Source organism: Rosa rugosa, chromosome 3 (genome assembly GCF_958449725.1).
Source record: "Rosa rugosa chromosome 3, drRosRugo1.1, whole genome shotgun sequence".
Taxonomy (NCBI): Eukaryota; Viridiplantae; Streptophyta; class Magnoliopsida; order Rosales; family Rosaceae; genus Rosa; species Rosa rugosa.
This window is the reverse complement of record NC_084822.1, coordinates 32,535,257-32,558,809: the sequence shown is the minus strand read 5'-3', so window position 1 is coordinate 32,558,809 and position 23,553 is coordinate 32,535,257. Positions and strand designations below refer to the sequence as shown.

The 23,553-nt window shown below is 38.3% G+C and overlaps 1 protein-coding gene and 1 long non-coding RNA gene across 6 annotated transcripts; both read left to right on the top strand.

Annotated features, from left to right (window-relative positions):
- The first annotated feature begins 6,562 nt into the window (after positions 1–6,562).
- Positions 6,563–8,516, top strand: LOC133741532 (probable acetyltransferase TAP2). 4 transcript variants are annotated; one of them, XR_009861990.1, is made up of 5 exons: positions 6,566–6,703; positions 6,816–6,876; positions 7,558–7,750; positions 7,913–7,978; positions 8,100–8,516. XR_009861990.1 is itself a non-coding variant. In XM_062169408.1 (3 exons), exons 1-3 carry the CDS (start codon positions 6,589–6,591, stop codon positions 7,641–7,643), a joined length of 267 nt encoding a protein of 88 aa, XP_062025392.1. In that variant the 5' UTR covers positions 6,563–6,588; the 3' UTR covers positions 7,644–8,516. The 4 variants fall into 4 exon arrangements, 1 of the variants encoding a protein (XP_062025392.1); XR_009861989.1 differs by having other exon boundaries at positions 6,567–6,703; positions 7,913–8,516; XM_062169408.1 differs by having other exon boundaries at positions 6,563–6,703; positions 7,553–8,516.
- A 276-nt stretch (positions 8,517–8,792) lies between these two features.
- LOC133740859 (uncharacterized) lies at positions 8,793–21,579 on the top strand. Of its 2 annotated transcripts, XR_009861474.1 has the most exons (4): positions 8,793–8,959; positions 9,282–9,353; positions 20,019–20,072; positions 21,094–21,579. It is a non-coding gene; the product is annotated as an uncharacterized LOC133740859 (long non-coding RNA). The 2 variants fall into 2 exon arrangements; XR_009861473.1 differs by lacking the exon at positions 21,094–21,579 and having other exon boundaries at positions 20,019–20,494.
- Positions 21,580–23,553: the final 1,974 nt, after the last annotated feature.

The following is a 23,553-nucleotide window of genomic DNA, read 5'->3' as shown; positions in this document are numbered from 1 at the left end:
AACGCCATAAGCAATAACCAAGCAAAACAAAAATTACTACCAAGCAGAACAAAAGTTACTCCTAGAGACTGCGAAAGCTATTCTCAGAGACTAATAAAGCTATGGAAATATAAAGGATACAACTGAGATAAAAATACTACTGCAATCAAGAAAATAAATCATATTCAATGATACAAAAAGTATGCAGGGTTCAACAATGATATAACTATGTAAAAGCTACTTCTGTAGTTATAAAAAGTCACTACTATAGTTGTGAAAATATATTACAATAGTTGTATAAAGCTATTGTCAATGTGGTAATGCTACTATCATTTTTCAATCATGACGCTCTAAACCCATAGGCATAATTTTGCCACCTTCAGCATAAGACTTTATTTATACATTTCTTGGTTGGCCGAATGATCTCTTGGTCAATGGAGGCACTACTCAAATTTACATGATCTTCAGAATCTACCACTGCAAATGGAAAGGAAACGAATTCTGCAAGAACAATGATAAAACAAAATATTAGTATTTGAAATGCAAAAAACAAAAAGCAGCGTGTTGCTACACTGCAAAAGTGGCACTTTTTATCAACTATATAATAAAAAACAAGCAATCTAAAAATCTAATAACATAGATACAGAAAGCTACTATGACACATGTACAAAGCTACTAGATCAGTAATAAAAAGCTACTGATCGACATAGATACTGATTACACAAAACTAGCTAATTATCCATGTTGGTAGTGTAACACAAATCCCAAACATTGCTACTATGACACATGTACAAAGCTACTAGATCAGTAATAAAAAGCTACTGACTACACAAAAATAGCTAATTTATCCATGTTGGTAGTGTAACACAAATCCCAAACAAGAAATGTTAGAGATATGAAATCACAACAAAAATGAAATTGAATTTCATTCAAAATCAGGCTTTTTAGTTTGATAAGCTATTGACAAAAGACCACTTGAAATCAATCAAAATGAAAACAAAAAAGTTACTCATATCAGATTAAAAAGATACTAACATAGAGATAGAAAGCCACTATCCTTGTGTTGAAAAGCCACTATAACAGTTATAGAAAGCTACTGACTTGAAATCAATCAAAATGAAAACAATAAAGCTATGGAGATCAACGTGAAAAGATACTAGCATAAGGATAAGAAACTACTATCACTATGTTGAAAAGCCACTATAACAGTTATAGAGAGCTATTGACTTGAAATCAATTAAAATAAAAACATAAGCAAGTTATCATCACTAAAAGTCAACGTTTCACCTGTTGGAACTTGAAAAATGATTGCTAATATATCAAGTTTGATTCTCAGGGAACATGAAAAAGAAATGTTGCATTGTTGTTCTCCATTACCACTTAGATGAAGAGTGTAAAAGTCAGCATATGATAAATTGGTCGTCAAGTGAAATCATGTGGATGAATGTTTTTAACCCAAATATATCAACTTGATTCGATGCGAAACACACACACAGATATATGTATATATAGAGGTATGAGATGTCCAGTTTATATATATATATATATATAGGTATGAGATGTGCAGGTGCTAAGCTAGCTTTGGAGAACATATAATTGATATGATTCTAATGAGGCCTGTATTGACATACGGAAGGTGTAAAGCCATCAAATGGATTCTTGCCAGCTTTTGAATCTGCTAACAGTTCTCAAGTAGTTTTGATATATGATGCCAAAACCCCTGGACAGCTTGAATTGAGCGGAGTCACCTGTAATGAATTTGCAATCAGAAAAAGTCCCTATTTGTCTTGACATATTCATTGTTCTACATGGATTTGATCTTATTCAACTAAAATTTAAGTCCAACTCCATCAAAACAAACACCAAACTATCACTTTGATCCAATGCTTCTACTTCTTCGCACCAAAATCCGATCTCAGATCCCAACGACCAAATAAGCAAAACATTCTACACAAAGAAAGGGCCAAAAAAATCCTAACCTGATCAAAGAACGCTTTCTTTTCCTCATCATCAACGCCAAGCTCGGCCTAATACTTGAACAGGTGAATTTGCCTCATCTCCACAAGCACCTTCGCCATCTCCACCTGCCACTCACCATAAATCCCAATCAAAATCAATACAAAAACCTAATTTCATCTCCATTATCAAAAATTACTAATCAAAATCGAACACAAAATTTACATCACCGTACCTAGAGGTGGCAAACGGGCTGCTAAGCATGAGCACGGCACGGGCCCGGCACACTTAAAAGCAGCCCGGCATGGCCCAAGCCCGGTAGTGGCCCGGCACGACCCGAGCACGTTAGAATAACGGGTCGGGTTGGGCCTAGGAATATTGGCCCATTGGCCCGGCTCAGCATGGCTCGAGCACGACATATTATGGGCCAGCCCGTTACAAACACAAAATTTCATTTAAAAAAAAAATATTAAAAAACTACAATGATGAAATTTGAATATGAGACCTCTTTATTTAAAATCTCATGACAATTCCACCAATGCTATTTCTTTTATGTTGTCAAAATAGTGAAACAAAACATTATATCCTTGCTTTGATATAAGTATTTTTTCTAAATATCAAATATATGTTTATTAATAAAGAGTTAAAGACTTTTTTTCTTTTTGAATAAGGGAATTATCTTCATATAATAGAAAGACTCAAAGAGTCAATTACAATCGTATTGTAATACATCCAGAAAAGTTCTAGGAGTATTAATAAATGATTTGAAATTTGTGCTAGCCTCAAGCCAGAGTGGCCATTACATACCCTTCCGCTATCATCTAAGGATAAGCCAAGAAGATGTGGTAGTACCCACGGTGGTACATAGAGATAGGTCAACTCATTGACCAACCAGTGCTCCGCCAATACTAAATAGCTTGAATCCTCCTTTAGTACTATTCCAGAAGATTCGCTAGTACCAAAAATATTAAGGTAAACATATTGTGCTGGATCGAAACCACCCGGATCCCATATTCGAAATCCTAGAGAATAGGAATCCATCAGATTGACCCATGAAAGAGCCCAGGTCCAGCTTTGAGCCCACTGTTGAGCCCACCTCCAGACCTTTAGCCATGGCCTCCAACTCTCTTTGGGCTCCCAATCTGATATGGGCCCCAAAAGTGATTTTGGCACCCAACAAGAACTAGGCACCACTGCCTTTCTGTCACCAGTGTTTGTCCCGGTCTCGACCACCATCGTCGGCACGCGACTAGCAGACCTCTCCAACGAGCTCGCAGATCGGAGCTCCTCTCCGGCAGAATCCACTTTCCAGACCATCACTGATATCCTCACCTTCATTCTACCAACAGATTGGTGGTTGATGATGCTCTCCAAACATTCATAGTTCGGGGCTCCAATTGGATCGTCACTCTGACTGGGCGGTTGGCCTCCATCTTCACACCACGGAGTGCTTTGGTCACCGCCATCCCCTCTGCAAGGTCCGCCGCCACTCTTCTCCAAGTACAAAGGCCATGCTTATACCCCGATCGGATCGCTTGTATCTCCTCCTTCAGTCGCTTCCTGCCTGGCCTGGATGGAATCCGATCTTCCGCCATCTTGCTCGAGAGACCAGTAGCGGTACCCCTGTACTTTGTTCCGAACTCATTTTGATAATTCTCAATGGAGAGAATAATCGAATGAAAATATGTCGAACAAAGTCGCCGTTGGATTGCCGCAACGAGGCAGCGAGGGGCAGAGAGGGCCGATCTGCGTGGTGTTGGCGTTGTGCACCATTGATAGAGTCCCCGGCCATGGTGGCTAGGGTTTAGCAAAGATAGAGGCGAAGAACCATCTTCTGTTTTTTTTAAGGTAATTCATATATGCTATTTGATATAAAGAGTTAAAGACTAATCTCAAAATAATACAACTAGAGAATGAAGGAAAGAATAATATGATACTAAATCTTCATTATATTAATGAAGATTAATCTGACAATAATATACTAAAACAATATATTTTGAGTTATTTTTTTCTTTCTTTCTTTCTTATAGTGGAATATAAAAAATTATTAGAAAACTAGTCTTTAAAATCTAAGATTAAAAAAAACGTTGTAGAACTTTATTTTAATTTTCTAAATTGTTAAATAAAATTAATTTTTATTTGTTCAAATTAAGATTTTACAATCATGCTTTATAGTGAGTAGGCAAGAGCACGACCCGTTTATTGACCCGGCACGATATGGGCTCGGGCCATGGGCCGGACCGGGCTTAATGTTTAAGTAAATGGGCTGGCACGAGCCTGGCACGATAATAAATGGGCCGGCCCAAGCACGGCAAGAAGCACGACTAGGCCTTGCTTAAAATGGGCCGGGTCGGCCCATTTGCCACCTCTAACTGTACCTATTAGGCGGAAAGAAGCCAATCAGATCGTTGCCGGAGATACTCAGTGGAGCTTTGTTGAGATTAAAGGCGCCTGACTACCACAACCTTCGTCGGGCTTCGAGATCGTTGCCTAGAAATGATTCTTCACTGCGGTAGAAATGGGACAGTGCGCCGGCGGAGACGCGATCCTTCCAGCAATTGGATGCTGGCGAAGACGGGATGGTGTACCGGTGGAGACTCACTGTCATGCTGGCGGAGACAGAGACGGGATGGTGCACCGGCGGAGATGCACGGTCCTTCCAGTAAAAGAAGAGAGAGAGAGAGAGAGAGAGAGAGAGAGAGAGAACGCGATTTGTTTTTGAAAAGATCAGTTCTATCGAAGAAAAGAGAGAGAGGGAGAGTTGAGGGCAAAATTGGTATGATTCAAAAAGAAACTGATCCTTTTGGGCCTTAAAGTGGCCTTACGAAGACAAAAAGAGTTAAGTGGCCTTATGACTAATTAAAATTTCTTATGAGTAATTTTTTAAAATAACTTCACCCCTCCTTTTTAGTGCGACATCGAGTTGTTGGATATTAAGTTCTATAGTACATCCTTATTTCAAGAATAATTACTTCGAAAGGCTGATACCAGAATTTTAGCAATAGAATGCAACCATTTATCCTTTCTGTTGATTTTCAGTCCTGTTTTCAAATTATGGGTGACATGATTCTCTGTTTTCTGCCAAGGGACTTGTGGCAAGAATATTGAACTTGAGAATCAATTTAGAAATTCTAAATTTCATTTTTCTGAGGCAAGAAGAAAAAGCTCACTAACCATATCCTATCATATGTATATAAAGACGCAGAAATTAATCCGTCAAAGGAACTAAACTTTTGAGCATGATTCATAGCAGCCAGTAGTAAAGTGATCAATATATGGTCTTCGAATGGAACAGCTGAAACAATACGGTCTTATATTCTGATGACCATCTCCAAATGATTTTAATTAGTCTGGTCAAAGATTGATCAATACGGTCTTCAAAATATTGCTCTGTCTACGCAGAAACTAAAGTTGCCTTCCCACAGTTTAGGTTCTTTCATATGATCATATCCAAGGCAATGAAAGCATTATCAAACTGCAAATATTGAATAATATTAGAGATCAAGTAGTACAAAAACATGCTTGCTAATGCACAGACTTAAATATATAACTCATGTACCTAACTACCTATCGTACGTTCATCCATATTACACAAACAAACATTTACTACATTATTATACATATATAAAAGTAAAATGAGATGGTACTGTTGAATGAATAGTAATACAGTGACCTGCCAGTTTTGCCCCTGCATTCTCTTTGGTTTTTTACCTGATTGCCCCAACAGGTGTACGTCTTCATTGTGACCGAGGCTTTCCGCGTGGCTCTGTTTCCTTGCTCCACGAAGAGAGAACAATCCAAAGAGAAATCAAGAACGATCGAGACCTCGAGGGAGTCCAGGTGTGTTTCTTTGCTTTGCCCGAAGAGAGAGAGAGTGAGACATGGAGATAGAGAGAGGTGATATTCATCTCAGCACGAGGTTAGTTGTTCTTCATCACGAGAGTGATCAGAGAGGTGCACAAAGAAAGAAGTTCCCAAATTTCCAATTGTTGAACCTTGATTTTGTTGATTCAATTTTGAATTGTTCTCTCATTTTGATGCGGGATATGTATTGGATTTGAAAGTATTGATTTGGGGGTTTATACGCATATTACTTTGTTGTGTTTGCCTTGATATTTAGAACAACCAGAGGAACAATTTCTGAACATCATCTTCAAATTTTGCAGGTATGACAAATCTGCTCTGGCTTTTCTTCAAGAAAGGTCTGCCCATAAAGATTTACTTGCAGCCACTGCTGTAACCAGTTGCTATGATTAAAGCTTCAATCTTTTTACTGAATTTTGGTGTTTGGGTATGGTCAGTTTGCTAATTTCTATCACTCTATCACTGTACCTTATGTTTATTTGAACTGGGTGAATGCATTCGAGGAGAAAAATGTCAACTCTTTGTCTCTGTTTAGTCACAATGGTCAAATTTAGAGCTGAATGCATTTTTACTTGCTGAGACTTTCGGACATTGATTCTTAGTTTTGTTGAACTCAAAGTTGTGGGTATGTAAAGTGTAGATATATGCTTTCTGCTCTGTGTGTAATGTGTTCTGTAAGTACAATTAGGAATTATATGGAAGTATCTGTAGGCACTTTTCCAACCATTGGGTGCAATTACTTGATAATGATGGTGGGGTAAAATGTGTGTTTATGGGTTCAAGGAAGTGATGCCCTTTTCGTTTTATATTTGTGGCAGGTGCCCTATTGCTTCATTTGATTTGGATCGTCAAGTATCGAATAAGTTATTGTTTCCTTGGAATTTAAGCCACAGCCTTATTAAAGGTATGCATACTTGCCCATTTTTGCAGTTTAAGGAGTGTTAGAGTTTAGTCATTACCCTTTTCTGTGAGCTACAATGGAAAAGTTTTAAGCTTTTTCTTATTTTTGTTTCCAGGAAGCAGAATTCATAAGACATGTCGACTCAAAGCTGGCTTTTGGGAATCGATTAAATCTGGGTAATTGTTGATATCCACTTTTACTCATGATATGAATACTACAACATGACATATCTGCTTATAATTTTCACACTGAATGTGGAAGTATTTTAATTCTGTGAGCTGTGCCACATTATTGTATTTTGTTTTATATACATTAGTGTGTTCAAACTGCTATTATTTATGAGTCACCAAGTATGAGCAGCAACTTTTTGTTCATCTTAACACGTATAAAATGATGTCGCTGAAGCTCCTCCGAGTATGTTGAGTAAACATAGTGTTTTTGCTTGAGGACAAGTTCGGTTTTTGATTAGATCATCAAAGTTTGATTCTTTTATGTGTTTAGTGAATGTAGTGTTTTTTGCTTGAGGGCAGTAGGAGATAGTTTTCATTCTTATTGAAGAACTGTGCATTCTATCATTTCGTATCGGCAGTGGAAATTAGCCGGACTGTTTTTGTAGTTAAGAAATGTGCATTGTATCATTTTGTATAAGCAATGGAAATTAGCCAGACTGTTTTTGTAGTTAAGAAATGTGCATTGTATCATTTTGTATAAGCAATGGAAATTAGCCAGACTGTTTTTGTAGTTATAATGTTTTATTGTATACTTGGGAAGAGTTGTGTTTGTAAGGATAATGCTATGACTTGCATTTCATCTAGCAATGTTGGATTCCAAGTAATTACTGTATACCTTCAGTGCAGTTTTCAGTCAGCATGTCTTTGCACGATACAACCTTTTGCTTTATTTGCACTCATTTAACCTCAGGAGAAGAAGGATTGGAGGCTGATGAGCTAAGAAGGAATTCTGATGTCATGGAGATCCTAAAGAAGACAAGTTTCCAAAGGTTATTGGCTCTAGCGCGTTGAAAAACCCAGAAACAACCCTGGAGCATGAGTAAGAGTCTTGCTCATCAACTATTGATTAAAGACTGATTACAACTTAAGCATATGTAAAAAACGCATGGTAATGTTATCCTCTTTCTAAATAAACTGGTTTAAATAGTATGGTCTAAATTTTACCTCTTAACTATCTGTTTCACTCTCTTATCGAGTACAGATCAGTTGAAGCTCTCAAAACCACTCTGGAAGGCTCCCTCCTAATACCAGAGACGAACGATGCAAGGTCTGATCCTTTCTATTTTCGTCAACTTTTTTTTTTTTTTTTTGGAAACCTGAATAGCCAATAGAAAACTGAGAATTTTGGAATTTTACAGTGTTTAATTTACTGCTTTTGGTCTGTTTAGTGTGGAACTGAGGACAGTTGCTGATGACAAATTGTAGCCCTTTTTTATGGTTTAAAATTCCTTCATATGAAATCTTAGTAATGATGCACTTTACTGATTGTAAATTTAGTTTCCTACATAAGAAAACTTTGATGTAGTTTCATTGCACTGTGTTGCACAAGTTGAATCTATATTGGCACGTTGGTATTAATTGAATAGGTTGCCTTTGCAGGACAAGGTTGCACCTATGTAATGGTACACCCATGATCACAAGAATATAGCATTTCCAGCTTATAAAGCTTTTGAGGCTGTCGCGGTTGCTTTACATAATAGTTATTTTTCCATTTCCCGCCTGTTGATAACATCCCTGTGTATATCAATCAATTATCGTCTTACAATGTCAATCAACTCATCAACAATGTCGCCTCAGTTTATTAAAACTATCCTTCAATTCATTTCAACACCGCTTACTTATTTTTGTTAACCAAACTATACTCAACTACAATGTTTTTAAAAAATGAACAAATATCCCGCGATGCGTTATTTTCCTAGTACATATATAAAAGTAAAATGTCTTTGGTACTGTTGAATGAATAGTAATACAGTGATTTACCGGATTTGCCCCCAAAAAAAGAGATAGACATCAATCCTCCAAAAACAGACACATAAATTTGACCAAAAAAAAAAATTAAAGGAAAGAGAATTAGAGAAAGAGTCCTCGCTATATGTCTCTCTCTGGACATACCCAAGACCAAGCATCTCTTTCTGTTTACAACTTTACACCGACCTCCGTTGTTACACCCAAATCGTTGATCACAATCGTGCCACTACCGATTCTTCCATGTCTTCCACTGCTGTATAAGTGACATTAAAAGAGTTTGGTTCGTTGCTTTTGATCGGTGAATTTGGATTTGCTTTTTCTCTTTCTGCTCATTATCCCCTTTAATTTCAGTTCAGAGGGTTGGATCGTTTGTTGGTTGTGTATTCTATGTTTTTTTCGATGTGTGATTTTGTGATAATGCAGTTTTCGTTGGGTCTTTTATCAAGGCCATGTTCTTCTTTCTGAAATCATATATATATCAATATATGTGTTTGATCTATTCACTTTTTGTTCATATATCCAAAGTTATTGCGTTTGATTTTAACGGTATTATTATCTTTCTGAAAGCGATTGATCTGAAATTGGTTTTCTGTTGTTTGCAGACTCTATCAAAGTTCAAACACTGAGATGCAAAGGAGGAGACCACGAATCAATTTGTGTTTGTTTTGGAAAAGGTACATCGCATATTCTTGATTTATAACATTGATTAGAACGAGGTGTTTATCTTGATAATGATTGATTTCTCAAGTTTGGAATTTGTCAAAACAGAAACCTCTATTGTTTATCTGTTTTGTTAATTAAACATTATCTGATTCAATTATTCATATCTGAAATCTGATTTCATTTTCTAGTGTTTCCTGTAGCCTTTGAATAACTCCAAAAAGCAAGCTTTTTAAAACCATATTCAATTATTGACAATAGATGTATTTGTCGCATTTAATCAACAGTTTTATGTCTCCAGTCTTTGATTTCATTCAAAATCTAAAATTTTCATCATAAAATGCAGTAAAATGAATGACATGTAGTAATATATAGCTTCATTAGGGATCAGAGGAGATAGATTTATGTATGTCTTTGTTGAAATTGTGATACAAGTTTTGTATTGCTTTTGTATATATCTAGGAAGGAATTTCTCAACTCTGGAAGCTTGAAAATTTGCTGTATTGCTTCTTCCTGTGAGAAATTGGGTAAAGACCTTCTCCTCCTTGCTCTCACATCTAGCTTTGTAATGAAGGCTAAGTACTGAGACCCTTTCTATTGCATTTCACAAGAATATTGGCTACAGCTATCCATTAGTCTGCATCCAATTCAAAGTCTCCATCGTTTTGTGAGTGAGGCCAAATTCTCTTTATCACCCAATTCAATTGTGAATTGACAAACTTTTTGAAGTGGCAAACTTCTTTATCTTCATAGAACATTTTGGTTGTCTTGGTTTTCTTCCTTTGTGTTCACAAGCCCAGTATGAAAGAACTTTGCTTGCACTTTGTTAATTAAAGCTTTTTTGTCTTCTGCATAGCTTAATTAAACTATCAGAACATTCATTCTTCTCTTTTTTTTATTGTTTTTTTATTTTTATTTTTTTGCTTTGTGCTTTTGGAATTGCATTGTTCACATTTCATATTTAGTCAAGGATACTCTCCTTTAGCTCTGTTTTTTTTTTTTTTTTGGCTACTGCAAATGCTTAGATAGCAGCGCATTTAATTGGATTTTCTCTTTTAATCTGCAATGACACCTCTAATTCATTCTCACAGAATACTTTTGATTTCTTTGTGAACGTAAAAGACACTATTGTCACGCCCCGAATTTTGAATAATAAATTCAAATCCGAAACATGAATAATTACAATTACAAAATCCAAATCTCGAAACTTCGAGTTCATTATTACAATTCACTCTCACAAGCAATATTGTAAAGCTCAAATGAGCATAACACACCTCACAACGTACAATTGCTGTAAAACTCTAACAATTGCTCTAACCGCACGATCACCGTCCTGGTTCTCCTGTCCTGTAGGATTACCCGCTACACAATTTGAATAGTGTACCGGGAGTTGCAACAACACAAAACCCGGTAAGCTTTTGACAGCTAGTATGAGTAAACAAGAAAGAACTGTTGATTTATTAAATTACAAGACCACCACAAACCCACGTTACTTTCTCACTCTCATATATATATATATAGACACTTATGAGTTACTCTCAATTTCCCCCATAAGGTCACTCAATATTTGGCAGACAGACTAGAGCTCTAACTGATCGTTTCCACCTACCCGGCGCGAGAGCGTGGTTCGCTGATAGTATGCCATGGTCACCCCGTGACCTATTGATCTCCACAGATCACAACAATTTATTGTTCCTCAACAATAAAACTCAACATCTCTCTCAATATATTGTTTCACAACAATAAACTCAATACCCCTCACAATATATTGTTTCTCAACAATAAACTCAATACCCCTCACAATATATTGTTTCTCAACAATAAACTCAACACAACTCCAACAATACATATTATTTCACGTAATAATATATATACAGACATTCACACAGGAATGTCTAATACACCAACAATAGTTCATATGATTGCAAAATAAAGCAATTAAATATATTGGGTTCGTAATATGAACCACGTGAGGTTTACTCACCTCCAATTCCAGCTGCGTCTTCTAAAAGCCACATATCCATCTGAATCGTCCACCAACTCGATTCGTCAATCACCTAATCAGATACTATCTTGACTTAGTAAATTACTCATAAACCACACATATACTGAAATCCAACGGTCGGATTCTAATTATATGATGATCCGACGGTCGAATCTTAATTTAATGATGATCCAACGGTCAGATCCTCACGGATCGCCCTTAGGATCATCCTCCAAAATTATGATGAAGATCCAACGGTCAGATCTTCTTGAATCGTCCTTACTAACATCTTCACAAAATTATACGAAAATCCGACGGTTAGATTCTCACGAATCGCCTTCCGAATCACTATTTCACAATTATACGAAGATCCAACGGTCGGATCTTCGCCCATGACCACACAAAGTCATCGGGACAGTCATACGATCAACATATCTAAATTTGAAGTAAAACCGATGGTCAGATCTTCGCAGATCGTAAACTTAAGATAAAACGTAAAAACGTTAAATAGTAACGTAAAAACGTAAATCCACTATTTATCAACTTTTTCTAACCTAACCTTGTAATATATCAAAACGCTCGTATGGATGCGTAGAACATAGCCTAGATAATAAAAATTCAAAATATGGTCGAATGCGCTGCCACAAGCGGTGGTCAGTGGGCGGTCAACGCGGCGGTCAACGCCGGTCAACCACCTCAGATGGCAAAGTGACCAACTACAAACTGGTTCAAAATGAAAGGGTGATCGACTTCCATACCTGGAGCTAAGTCTGGTTTGGCCTAGATCGTCCTAGATCAAGCTTGGAAGTCGGATTAATCCTGTGCGTCCGATCAGATTTCAGATTAAATCAGGGACGTCGAAAAAGTCAAACCATGATCTAGCGTTCTATACACAAAATCGTGATGAAAGGCTTACATGGGGATGATCAGGGGGAAGAGGAGATCACGAAAATGGGAACGATCGGCCCATGCAACGCCGGAATCGGGGATTTCGGCCGGGTCGGGTTTGCATGGCTGGGGTGTCTTCGATCTCCATCTGGGGGCAGCGGCGGGGAAAGGCGGTGGCAGGGAGCGGCTGGACGGCTCGAGGCGACCTCGGGGAGGGCCGGGTCGTGGCCGGAGGACGAGCGACGGCGCCGCTGGCGTCGGGTCGGGTCGGCGGGTCGGCAAGGGTGGGAGGGTTTTGCGCGAGAGAGAGAGAGAGAGAGGGGGGACTATTCCGCAAAAAATCAGATTTTTTTCGTCCTTAATGAAAAAAATCAGATATTTTTCCTATTTATAGAAAATTCCCAATTTTCAAATATTCATAACTTAATCATACGAACTCCGAATATTACGTTCCACATATGCACGAGATCGTATCGACGAGCTCTACAACTTTCATGAAGGAAGTTTTCCGAAATTCCATACGTATAAAAAGTCAATTTTTGAGACGCTCCTAAATACGTACGATTTCGAAATAAAATCGTTCAAACTAATTCCACCACTTCTCCAAGCCTCGTACTCGCTCCCACTATCGTGAAATCATTTCTAAAAAAACAACGGAATTTAATTTGGATTTTTCGGGTATTACATTCTACCCTCCTTAAAGAAATTTCGTCCCGAAATTTGAGCGTAAGTCAATTCCTCTCAATTAAGGTTGACCTAACCATAGAATCTCCATCTTTTCCAAATCTGTAGAAATCTACAAAGCCACAGCCCCTTGTATAAAAATACATTCCTATGGCCACTAAATCCTTACATCACAATGTAAATTCACAAACAACTGCTCAACAACACTCCACATCACATACACAAAATCGTCACATGGATCATCTCATAGATCCTCACATAGATCATCACATAGATCTTCACTTAGATCATCACTCTGTACTGGCATACAAGCACAGTAAACATTCCCACAAAGCATTTCGCTACTCAATTAGCATCACGGTAAATCTCTATAGTAAAACTTAAGCATGCACTATTCTACACAACAATAGAGATGCATCACTCAAAACAATTCATCCCCAAAAGCACGCCAATAAAATATGTCACCCAGCGATGATGACTTGGGCTTGCTCAATCCTTGGGCTAAGCATTAGGGCTGGCCATTTGGGCCGAAGAAACCGAACCATCCAAATTTCGAACCGGCCCAAACCAATTTGGGTTTAACATTTGGGCCTACTATTCGGGCCGAACGATTGGGCTTAACATTTGGGCTTACTATTTGGGCCTACCATTCGGGCCGAACAATTGGGCCTACAAATCGGGCCGAACAATTGGGCTTACTATTTGGGCTTACTATTTGAGCTTACTATTTGGGCCTACCAATCGGCCCACCAACTTCCAGCTCGGCTACGGTATGAAATTGTACATACCGTATATACGTATGCATACCGTACAGACCGTATATACGTATGCATACCGTACAACTGTATATATGCATGCATACCGTACAGACCGTATATACGTCCGTATATCAAGCATATACGAGATCCAAAAATATTTGTAAGAGGTAAGGTTCGAACTCCCGACCTCGAACACGAAGGTTTTGCTCCCAACCACTGAAGCAAGAGCTGCCTTCATTAATATATGCTCACGTGTTATATTTATTATGTCATAAGCGACATAAATAAAATAACGGGGAAGGCAAGGTTCGAAACCTCAACCTGCCGCACGAAACCTTTTTTTCCCAACCACTGGAGCACAAGCTGTGCTTAATATAATGTGTACAAATGTTATACTTATTATGTCATAAGCGAACATAATAAAAATAAACGAGAGGCAAGGTTCGAACCTCTGACCTCTTGTACAAGAGCCTTGCTCTTCAACCACTAGAGCACCAGCTGCTCTCGTTACTATCCATGCAACTTCTTTTATTTATTCTATCATAAGCGATAGAATAACAACAAACTGTCGGTACACTCCACGTGCCACGACACGTCTCTTCCGTGATTTACGGAAAGCAAATCACTTTCGGCTAAAGCTGTCTGCCACAGCGTCTCGAGGTTCGGCCTGTCCCCTTACACGCTCTCCACGCGCCAACAACTTTTCCGGGTTTTCGGATGACTTTAATCCAACGCGTAGATTGAATCTCAGAGATCGTCCATCCAACGGTGGAGATCTGCTCACCTCGTTCTATAAATAGGTGCATCCTGGAGAAAAACTGTTCACACCAAAGAAAAGAAAATTTTCCCCAGCCATTCTCTCTCAAACTCTGCAGCCTTCCTCTCGAAACTCAAATCCTTTCTTCATCAATTTCAATCCTTCTCTTCTGATCTTCTCTCCCATTTGAAGATTCGATTTCATCTTTCCTCTGAGAATCTCAGATCTCCAATCACCAGTTCAACAACTCCAATCCTTCTAACAAAATCTCCCTCAAACACTAAACCATGTATTCCTCGATATTCACATCCTCTCACCTCATGACCCAAGAGCCACGAACTCTGCAACTAATGGAGCTCCAAACCCCGCAACAAATGGAACCACAACAACAGCAACCAACAGAGGAGGGAGGAAACACCCAAGCAGCTGGAAGTAGTGCCAACATGGATTTCTGGCGAAGCCGTACCAGATGGATTCCTACTCCAGAACAAATAAGAATCCTCAAGGATCTTTACTACGTCAAGGGATTTAAGTGCCCATCTACAGAGCACATTCACGAGATCTGCCTCCAGCTGAACCAGTATGGACATGTTGAGGGTAAGAACATTTACTTTTGGTTCCAGAACGTCAGGGCTCGAGAGAAGCAGATGAATAGGTGTAATCAGGCTGCTCCAGTGCCCATGGGAACTAGTTCTCTTAGTACTGGTGGATCCATCGATCTCAATTTTGGGTCCACTGGTTCTACTGGTGCTGGTGGATCCATCGACATCAATTTTGGGCCGGCTGGTGGATCCATTGACATCAATTTTGGGTCCACTAGTTCTACTGATGATGGTAGATCCATTGATCTCAACTTTGGTTCCACCTATTCTACTGGTAATGAAGGATTTCTTGATTTAAATTTTGTTTCATATTCTTCCTCACACTTCAACACTAATACCAGTACAACTCTTTTGGCACAACAGGAGGACAAACATCCCTGCAACAACGAGGAGGAGATCACCAGGAGGTTCAAACTCTTCCTCTGTTCCCCGTGCACGGCGAGGACGTCTTTGGTAACCTGAAGGCTACTTCCGAGGAAGGTAGCGCTTTTGGTTACTATTCTGGTGGCTCAGGCGGTTACCACAGTGGCTCAAACGTTTCTCTTGAGCTCAGCCTCAATCCATCCGGAGCTGCTGACTAGGCTTAGTATAGCATAGTCCTCGTTTTCCTTTTTTTTTTTTTTTTTTTTTTTTTTTTTTTTTTTTTGTAATGTAAAATCAATAAGATGGTGTGCATGTTTTCTTTTCTTTTTGTTTAACCAACAACAACACCAAGGATCGAACCTTGGTCACCCAATACTATTTTCAAAACCATAAACAACTCTACTGCACACATCTTTCATAATGATGCAATAAAAACAATCACTCAAAACCTAGCAATCAATTAAGTCACACAGAGGTCAAGCTAGTATCCTCTGAGTCAAACCAAACACAATAATTTCGTCGCTAGAATTAGGGATTAATAAAGCTAAACACTTCCTGAGTTAGCTAGGAAAAACCCACATCTTTAGAGTTACACTTACAACTCTAAAAAAAATCTCGATCATTCCATCTATCAATTGCTTCAACAAGCAATATGTACCATCTTAGCATCCACTAATCGATAATGGTACAACACTCAGTATCTCACCCACGAATCACCTCACTGCTCATTTGGTGGTAAGTCAACATCTAGTGGGTCAAAATTCTGTGATTATAGCACTTCACACTAACCACGTCATAATCCATAATCTGTCCTCACAACAGTATCTGGCCTCATAAATTAGTTATACAACACTAGCACTCCTAGAGTTGAAAACAACGTTATTACCTAAGCTCATACATCAACACAATGTCTCTTCACAGTCAATCCTATCACGAGGTCATATCAGTCTTTCCATAAGTCAACCATACACAAAATCCATCATAGTAACAACAAATTATGCATTACTACTCAACAATAGTCAGTGAAGCAGCACTCCACAATAATTTCCAATACCATCCGCAGATCTCAAACCACACCCCGACATTTAGCTAATATATAGTAGCTATCCTAAACACCAAACAACTGTGCATGAATGAATGCTCCATTATAACACAATTCCATCACTAAGCAACCAATAACTGCTAAGTATTCTTCAACTCAAAACATCTGCATATCCAACTAATGGAAAGTATCACAACTACTAGTCAAATACTCGTAACGACTTTAGATACAAGCATTGGTCAAACACCATGACCCCAACAACCAACGACTACAATGCACATAAGGATACTGTTTTTCGTGGAAACCATCCTCAATAACTCCACCAGAGTTTAATCCAAAGGTTCCCATTCCTCAAAGGTTATAACTCAAAGAAGCTACACAAACTCCACCACTTCACTTACAAAGTCAACCTATGCCATGATCACTTAACATACTACCCTTATTAAAGGTAACATAAGTATCTCCCAAATTACATCACTACACTCGTACACCAATATAGTCTTGAGAATTCTGTCTCATAATCTCTCACACTCCTATCATCTTGAGTTGGTGAGATCAATTCTCTTTTCAACTATTCCTAGGGTCTCAATCTCTTTCACCATTTCAACCCAAGAATAACATCCATCACATCAACTACAGGTAGACTAGGCAACTCAACCTCTAATGCCTCCACCTCATCCTCAACTGTCTCCATAGAAAGATCCTGTCCCTACATCAGACTCGACCTCTACCTCACCGACTCATCAGAGTTAAATCCAGAGGTTCCTATTCCTCGAAGATCACAACTCGCGGAAACTAAACTTATTCTAATACGAACTTAGTAGACAACTCTACCGTCCTACGGACTTACACGTTGTCTAGACCCCATACTAAGACATACCCAATGATTATACCAGTACCGAAGAGTATATGATGGGGATCCGCTGCAGACGGGCCATCACTCGGGAGGTACTGATTATCACCAAATATGTACCTTACGCTCTGATACCAAACTGTCACGCCCCGAATTTTGAATAATAAATTCAAATCCGAAACATGAATAATTACAATTACAAAATCCAAATCTCGAAACTTCGAGTTCATTATTACAATTCACTCTCACAAGCAATATTGTAAAGCTCAAATGAGCATAACACACCTCACAACGTACAATTGCTGTAAAACTCTAACAATTGCTCTAACCGCACGATCACCGTCCTGGTTCTCCTGTCCTGTAGGATTACCCGCTACACAATTTGAATAGTGTACCGGGAGTTGCAACAACACAAAACCCGGTAAGCTTTTGACAGCTAGTATGAGTAAACAAGAAAGAACTGTTGATTTATTAAATTACAAGACCACCACAAACCCACGTTACTTTCTCACTCTCATATATATATATATAGACACTTATGAGTTACTCTCAATTTCCCCCATAAGGTCACTCAATATTTGGCAGACAGACTAGAGCTCTAACTGATCGTTTCCACCTACCCGGCGCGAGAGCGTGGTTCACGATTTAATACTATTCAGTTCCACCTACCCGGCGCGAGAGCGTGGTTCGCTGATAGTATGCCATGGTCACCCCGTGACCTATTGATCTCCACAGATCACAACAATTTATTGTTCCTCAACAATAAAACTCAACATCTCTCTCAATATATTGTTTCACAACAATAAACTCAATACCCCTCACAATATATTGTTTCTCAACAATAAACTCAATACCCCTCACAATATATTGTTTCACAACAATAAACTCAATACCCCTCACAATATATTGTTTCTCAACAATAAACTCAATACCCCTCACAATATATTGTTTCTCAACAATAAACTCAACACAACTCCAACAATACATATTATTTCACGTAATAATATATATACAGACATTCACACAGGAATGTCTAATACACCAACAATAGTTCATATGATTGCAAAATAAAGCAATTAAATATATTGGGTTCGTAATATGAACCACGTGAGGTTTACTCACCTCCAATTCCAGCTGCGTCTTCTAAAAGCCACATATCCATCTGAATCGTCCACCAACTCGATTCGTCAATCACCTAATCAGATACTATCTTGACTTAGTAAATTACTCATAAACCACACATATACTGAAATCCAACGGTCGGATTCTAATTATATGATGATCCGACGGTCGAATCTTAATTTAATGATGATCCAACGGTCAGATCCTCACGGATCGCCCTTAGGATCATCCTCCAAAATTATGATGAAGATCCAACGGTCAGATCTTCTTGAATCGTCCTTACTAACATCTTCACAAAATTATACGAAAATCCGACGGTTAGATTCTCACGAATCGCCTTCCGAATCACTATTTCACAATTATACGAAGATCCAACGGTCGGATCTTCGCCCATGACCACACAAAGTCATCGGGACAGTCATACGATCAACATATCTAAATTTGAAGTAAAACCGATGGTCAGATCTTCGCAGATCGTAAACTTAAGATAAAACGTAAAAACGTTAAATAGTAACGTAAAAACGTAAATCCACTATTTATCAACTTTTTCTAACCTAACCTTGTAATATATCAAAACGCTCGTATGGATGCGTAGAACATAGCCTAGATAATAAAAATTCAAAATATGGTCGAATGCGCTGCCACAAGCGGTGGTCAGTGGGCGGTCAACGCCGGTCAACCACCTCAGATGGCAAAGTGACCAACTACAAACTGGTTCAAAATGAAAGGGTGATCGACTTCCATACCTGGAGCTAAGTCTGGTTTGGCCTAGATCGTTCTAGATCAAGCTTGGAAGTCGGATTAATCCTGTGCGTCCGATCAGATTTCAGATTAAATCAGGGACGTCGAAAAAGTCAAACCATGATCTAGCGTTCTATACACAAAATCGTGATGAAAGGCTTACATGGGGATGATCAGGGGGAAGAGGAGATCACGAAAATGGGAACGATCGGCCCATGCAACGCCGGAATCGGGGATTTCCGGCCGGGTCGGGTTTGCATGGCTGGGGTGTCTTCGATCTCCATCTGGGGGCAGCGGCGGGGAAAGGCGGTGGCAGGGAGCGGCTGGACGGCTCGAGGCGACCTCGGGGAGGGCCGGGTCGTGGCCGGAGGACGAGCGACGGCGCCGCTGGATTCGGGTCGGGTCGGCGGGTCGGCAAGGGTGGGAGGGTTTTGCGCGAGAGAGAGAGAGAGAGAGGGGGGACTATTCCGCAAAAAATCAGATTTTTTTCGTCCTTAATGAAAAAAATCAGATATTTTTCCTATTTATAGAAAATTCCCAATTTTCAAATATTCATAACTTAATCATACGAACTCCGAATATTACGTTCCAGATATGCACGAGATCGTAGCGACGAGCTCTACAACTTTCATGAAGGAAGTTTTCCGAAATTCCATACGTATAAAAAGTCAATTTTTGAGACGCTCCTAAATACGTACGATTTCGAAATAAAATCGTTCAAACTAATTCCACCACTTCTCCAAGCCTCGTACTCGCTCCCACTATCGTGAAATCATTTCTAAAAAAACAACGGAATTTAATTTGGATTTTTCGGGGTATTACAACTATACCCCAATTATATTACAAAATACGAAATGCTGTAGCTGACCGACCTCTTTTGTGCAGGTTTAAAACAGAACAGCAGCTAAAGTGCCAAAGCTCCAGAGTTTAAACTCAAGGGTGAGGCATTTTGTTTTATATTTCTTTCTTGCACCTTTTGTTTTGTTTGTGTTAGTGCTTTAGAAAGAGAAACTGGAGATTGGGACAAGCTTTAGCTATAGGGTTTTGGGGTTACCAGTATATGGTTTTGGGGTTACCAGTGAGTGAATTGGTGCTTTGGAAAGGGAGCATGGAATCCACGAAAAACTGTTTGGTTATGGTGGTTAATAGAGAGTAGGGATAGCTATTGCCTTTTGTGGTGGAATTGTGTACTGGTTTTGTAGTTAGTTTGTAGGATCAGAAGGTAGTTCAAGTGCAAGCAAAGGTAGTTCTGTACTTAAACTCTTATAAGGGGTAATTACTTATTCACAAATTTTTAACTTCAAGGAGAAATAACCTATAATGGTTATACGATGAAGGAGTTTGTTCCTTGGAATTAGTTTTCATTTGATTTGGAAATAGGTAGTTACTTTGAGATTAAAAATTAAACAGGAATGCATCCTTTTGATAGTGAAATTATAACTCAGTAAGCAAATGCATGACTATAAATAATACACACAAGCTAAAAGAGTATCCACTTAAGCTTGCGAATGAGAGTAAAAGAAATTTAGATAGTGAGCATTAGTAACACTGGAATTATCAGTTGCGTGTGAAAGGATAGATGAATGTAAGCAAAAAGGAACTCTGAAATGGCAAAGTATGGTATTTGTCAAAATATTGTAAGTGTATAAATTAATGTGGTAAGAGTAATGTGGCAGACAATAGATTGAAACTGCACACTTATTGTTTACTTCATTACTGCAGATACTCCATTTACATGGCAAATTTACCAACTGCGTAGATGCATATACATACACTTTTTAATAATAGGTTTTAAGAGAAGATGAAGGCAGAATTAGTAACAAGTAAATATTGGCACTTTGTAGGGAAAAAAAAACAATTAAATATTGGCAGTTTTCTTTTTGTAGCAAGCATATATCTTGAGCGTAATTTGAATTCCATAGTTATCTAAAGATTGAACTTTGTTTGTTTATTATTTCAGGGAAACGTTCTAGACTGTTAGAGAGGTACAGTTAAGAGTTTGGAAGACAGGTTGTGCTATTTAGACTTTTGTTGTGCTATCTACAACAACTCAGCTGAAATTTCAAAGGAGCTATCATCTGTTGCAAATGATGAATCCGACTTTGTAGACACATTTGAGGAGCTTATGTAAAATAGTTGGTCGCCACTACAAGCCTAAACCATTTGTCAAGCCTAACCATGTTTGCAATATGTACATAAACACCTACTATGGATAGCATATCTAACTTCGAAATCTTAAACCATTTGTCAAGCCTAACCATGTTTGCAATATGTACATAAACACCTACTATGGATAGCATATCTAACTTCGAAATCTGGCTAAGTTACTAGATTTTTGAACGTGTAAAATAATATATAAGATATAATGTAGTAATGTAATATAAACAAATGTTACTAAATTCAGTAGCATTGAATCGAACGACATTGATCATGTTCCCGCAGCATCGCGCGGGCACATTATCTAGTATATAAAGAACTAAAAGTCTTAATGTGATAAGGTTTCTAGTATATACATGGTTTTCTTCTGCAATAGTTTTTGCAATATTGAGACCATGAGGACTAATAAGGCACCTCAACTTGTAATTTGTTTCCTCTCTATATTCATTTTCATCATGCTTCATGCAAAAGGGCAAGTAACTTTCTTACTTCAGAGAAAAAGGTTTCAGTTTCCCTCACTAAACTAGCTGAAATACCACATATATCTTAGGACACTTTGCATATTGTTATGAACAATTTTGAAACCAGTTGCAGATGACGAACATTAAAACCAGTTACGTATGATTGAAAGAATATTAGAGAACAAGCATAGATCTGTATCATTGATGAACTGCTACCAGTTCATCAGTTAAAACCAATTACACAGTTCAACAACTTGTGAGTTGCATTCATGACTTCCAACTAAAATCGCAAACTTTCACACGTTTTCCATCCAATGAAACTCATACGTGAGTTTATAAATTCTCCACACAATTTAACACAAAGTATGTTATAATGTTCTCACAACTATATCTTATAACTTTTCAAAGTTAAGACGCACAGCTAACATTTAAGATAATTCAGACAGGATTTCCTCATTCCGTGCAACAAACTACAGAACACAATTCAAACATCCCTTGGCATGGACGACAGAAGAGGTTTAATATATAGGGATGAAGTGACTTTCAACAAATGTAATCTAACAAATGACTACAACAATTTAAGGTGGAAATGTGTGAGGGGAACGCAAAGCGGAACTTCGATTATCGATGAGGAAGGCCGGAGAGAGAGAGAGAGAGTCCTTGCTTCTCCATGCTTTTGACAAACCAGATATACCATGCCTACAAGCTCCGTCGCCAAAACTAGCACAGCCAACTATACCATATTTCAGAACAACTTGAGCAATGCACGTTCAAGTTAGCCATAGCCCATAGCTGCTTGTTGGTATGGCCCATAGCACGTACAACTTGAACAAAGACGAACCAGACTTGTTGGCTAAACTCTAAGAGAGATAGCCATAGCCCATAGCTGCTTCTCGCGAAAACCATGGAGAGAAAACTCTTAAAAGATTTCTTGAGACTTTTTGTTGTAAATTATAATAGGCTTAGTCTTTGTTATATACTTATATAATAGTTATAATTAAATGAAGAACAAACATATAAAAACCAAAACTTCACTATATATATCAAACAAGACTGTAGAATCATTGTTTAGTGGAAGTGCACTGTTCTGTACGCACATGGTACACCATTGATTAGCTTGGACCATTGAATAGTCTTATTGGAACGCGAATTCCTATCTAGATTTAAGAGGCCACCCATATTACTTCCCTCCTCCAGTACCCGTCAATATTTCCTTTGGATATCCATTAACAATGAAAAAGAGACTCCGACCAGAACAAAAAAAAGAAGCTGATTTTGGAATAGCTGCTAATGAAAAAGAATGAAGCTTTAAAATTGATATTAATCACATGCATTTCTCTTACTTTAATTTATAAGCTGTAATGCAAATAAATGTGGGATAAACCTTCATTCGAGGAAAGATTCTTTTACGGTGCTTGTAATATTTCCCTACTACATTTTAGTTGATTGGATTCAAAAATATTGCAAGCACTGGTTATAATTCTTTTTCAGCTTCCATGCCTCCACTGTTGTGAAGAGAGATTATATAAATTCAATCACGAACTTATGATACTATGATACATATTACGCTGTACGTGTTTGGAACGGAAGGAATAGGAAAAAAAGTAATAGGGTTAAGGTAATTAATCAACCCTATTATTTTTTGTTCCTATTCCTCCCATTCCAAACAAAAATAATGCAAACCCAATACGTATTATAAGTTCCGATTAAATCAAATTATTGATATAATCCCTCTTCACAATGGTGGCATGGAAGTTGAAAACGAATTATAACATAAGAAGACTCAGTGAGAGACAAAGCTT

Excerpts from the sequence above, each read along its gene's own strand:
- LOC133741532 (XM_062169408.1), top strand. The coding sequence starts at position 6,589 with ATGCCCTTTTCGTTTTATATTTGTGGCAGGTGCCCTATTGCTTCATTT. Across the intron at positions 6,704-6,815 it reads AAGCCACAGCCTTATTAAAG|GAAGCAGAATTCATAAGACA; the intron begins GTATGCATACTT and ends TTTTGTTTCCAG. Across the intron at positions 6,877-7,552 it reads TGGGAATCGATTAAATCTGG|TGCAGTTTTCAGTCAGCATG; the intron begins GTAATTGTTGAT and ends GTATACCTTCAG.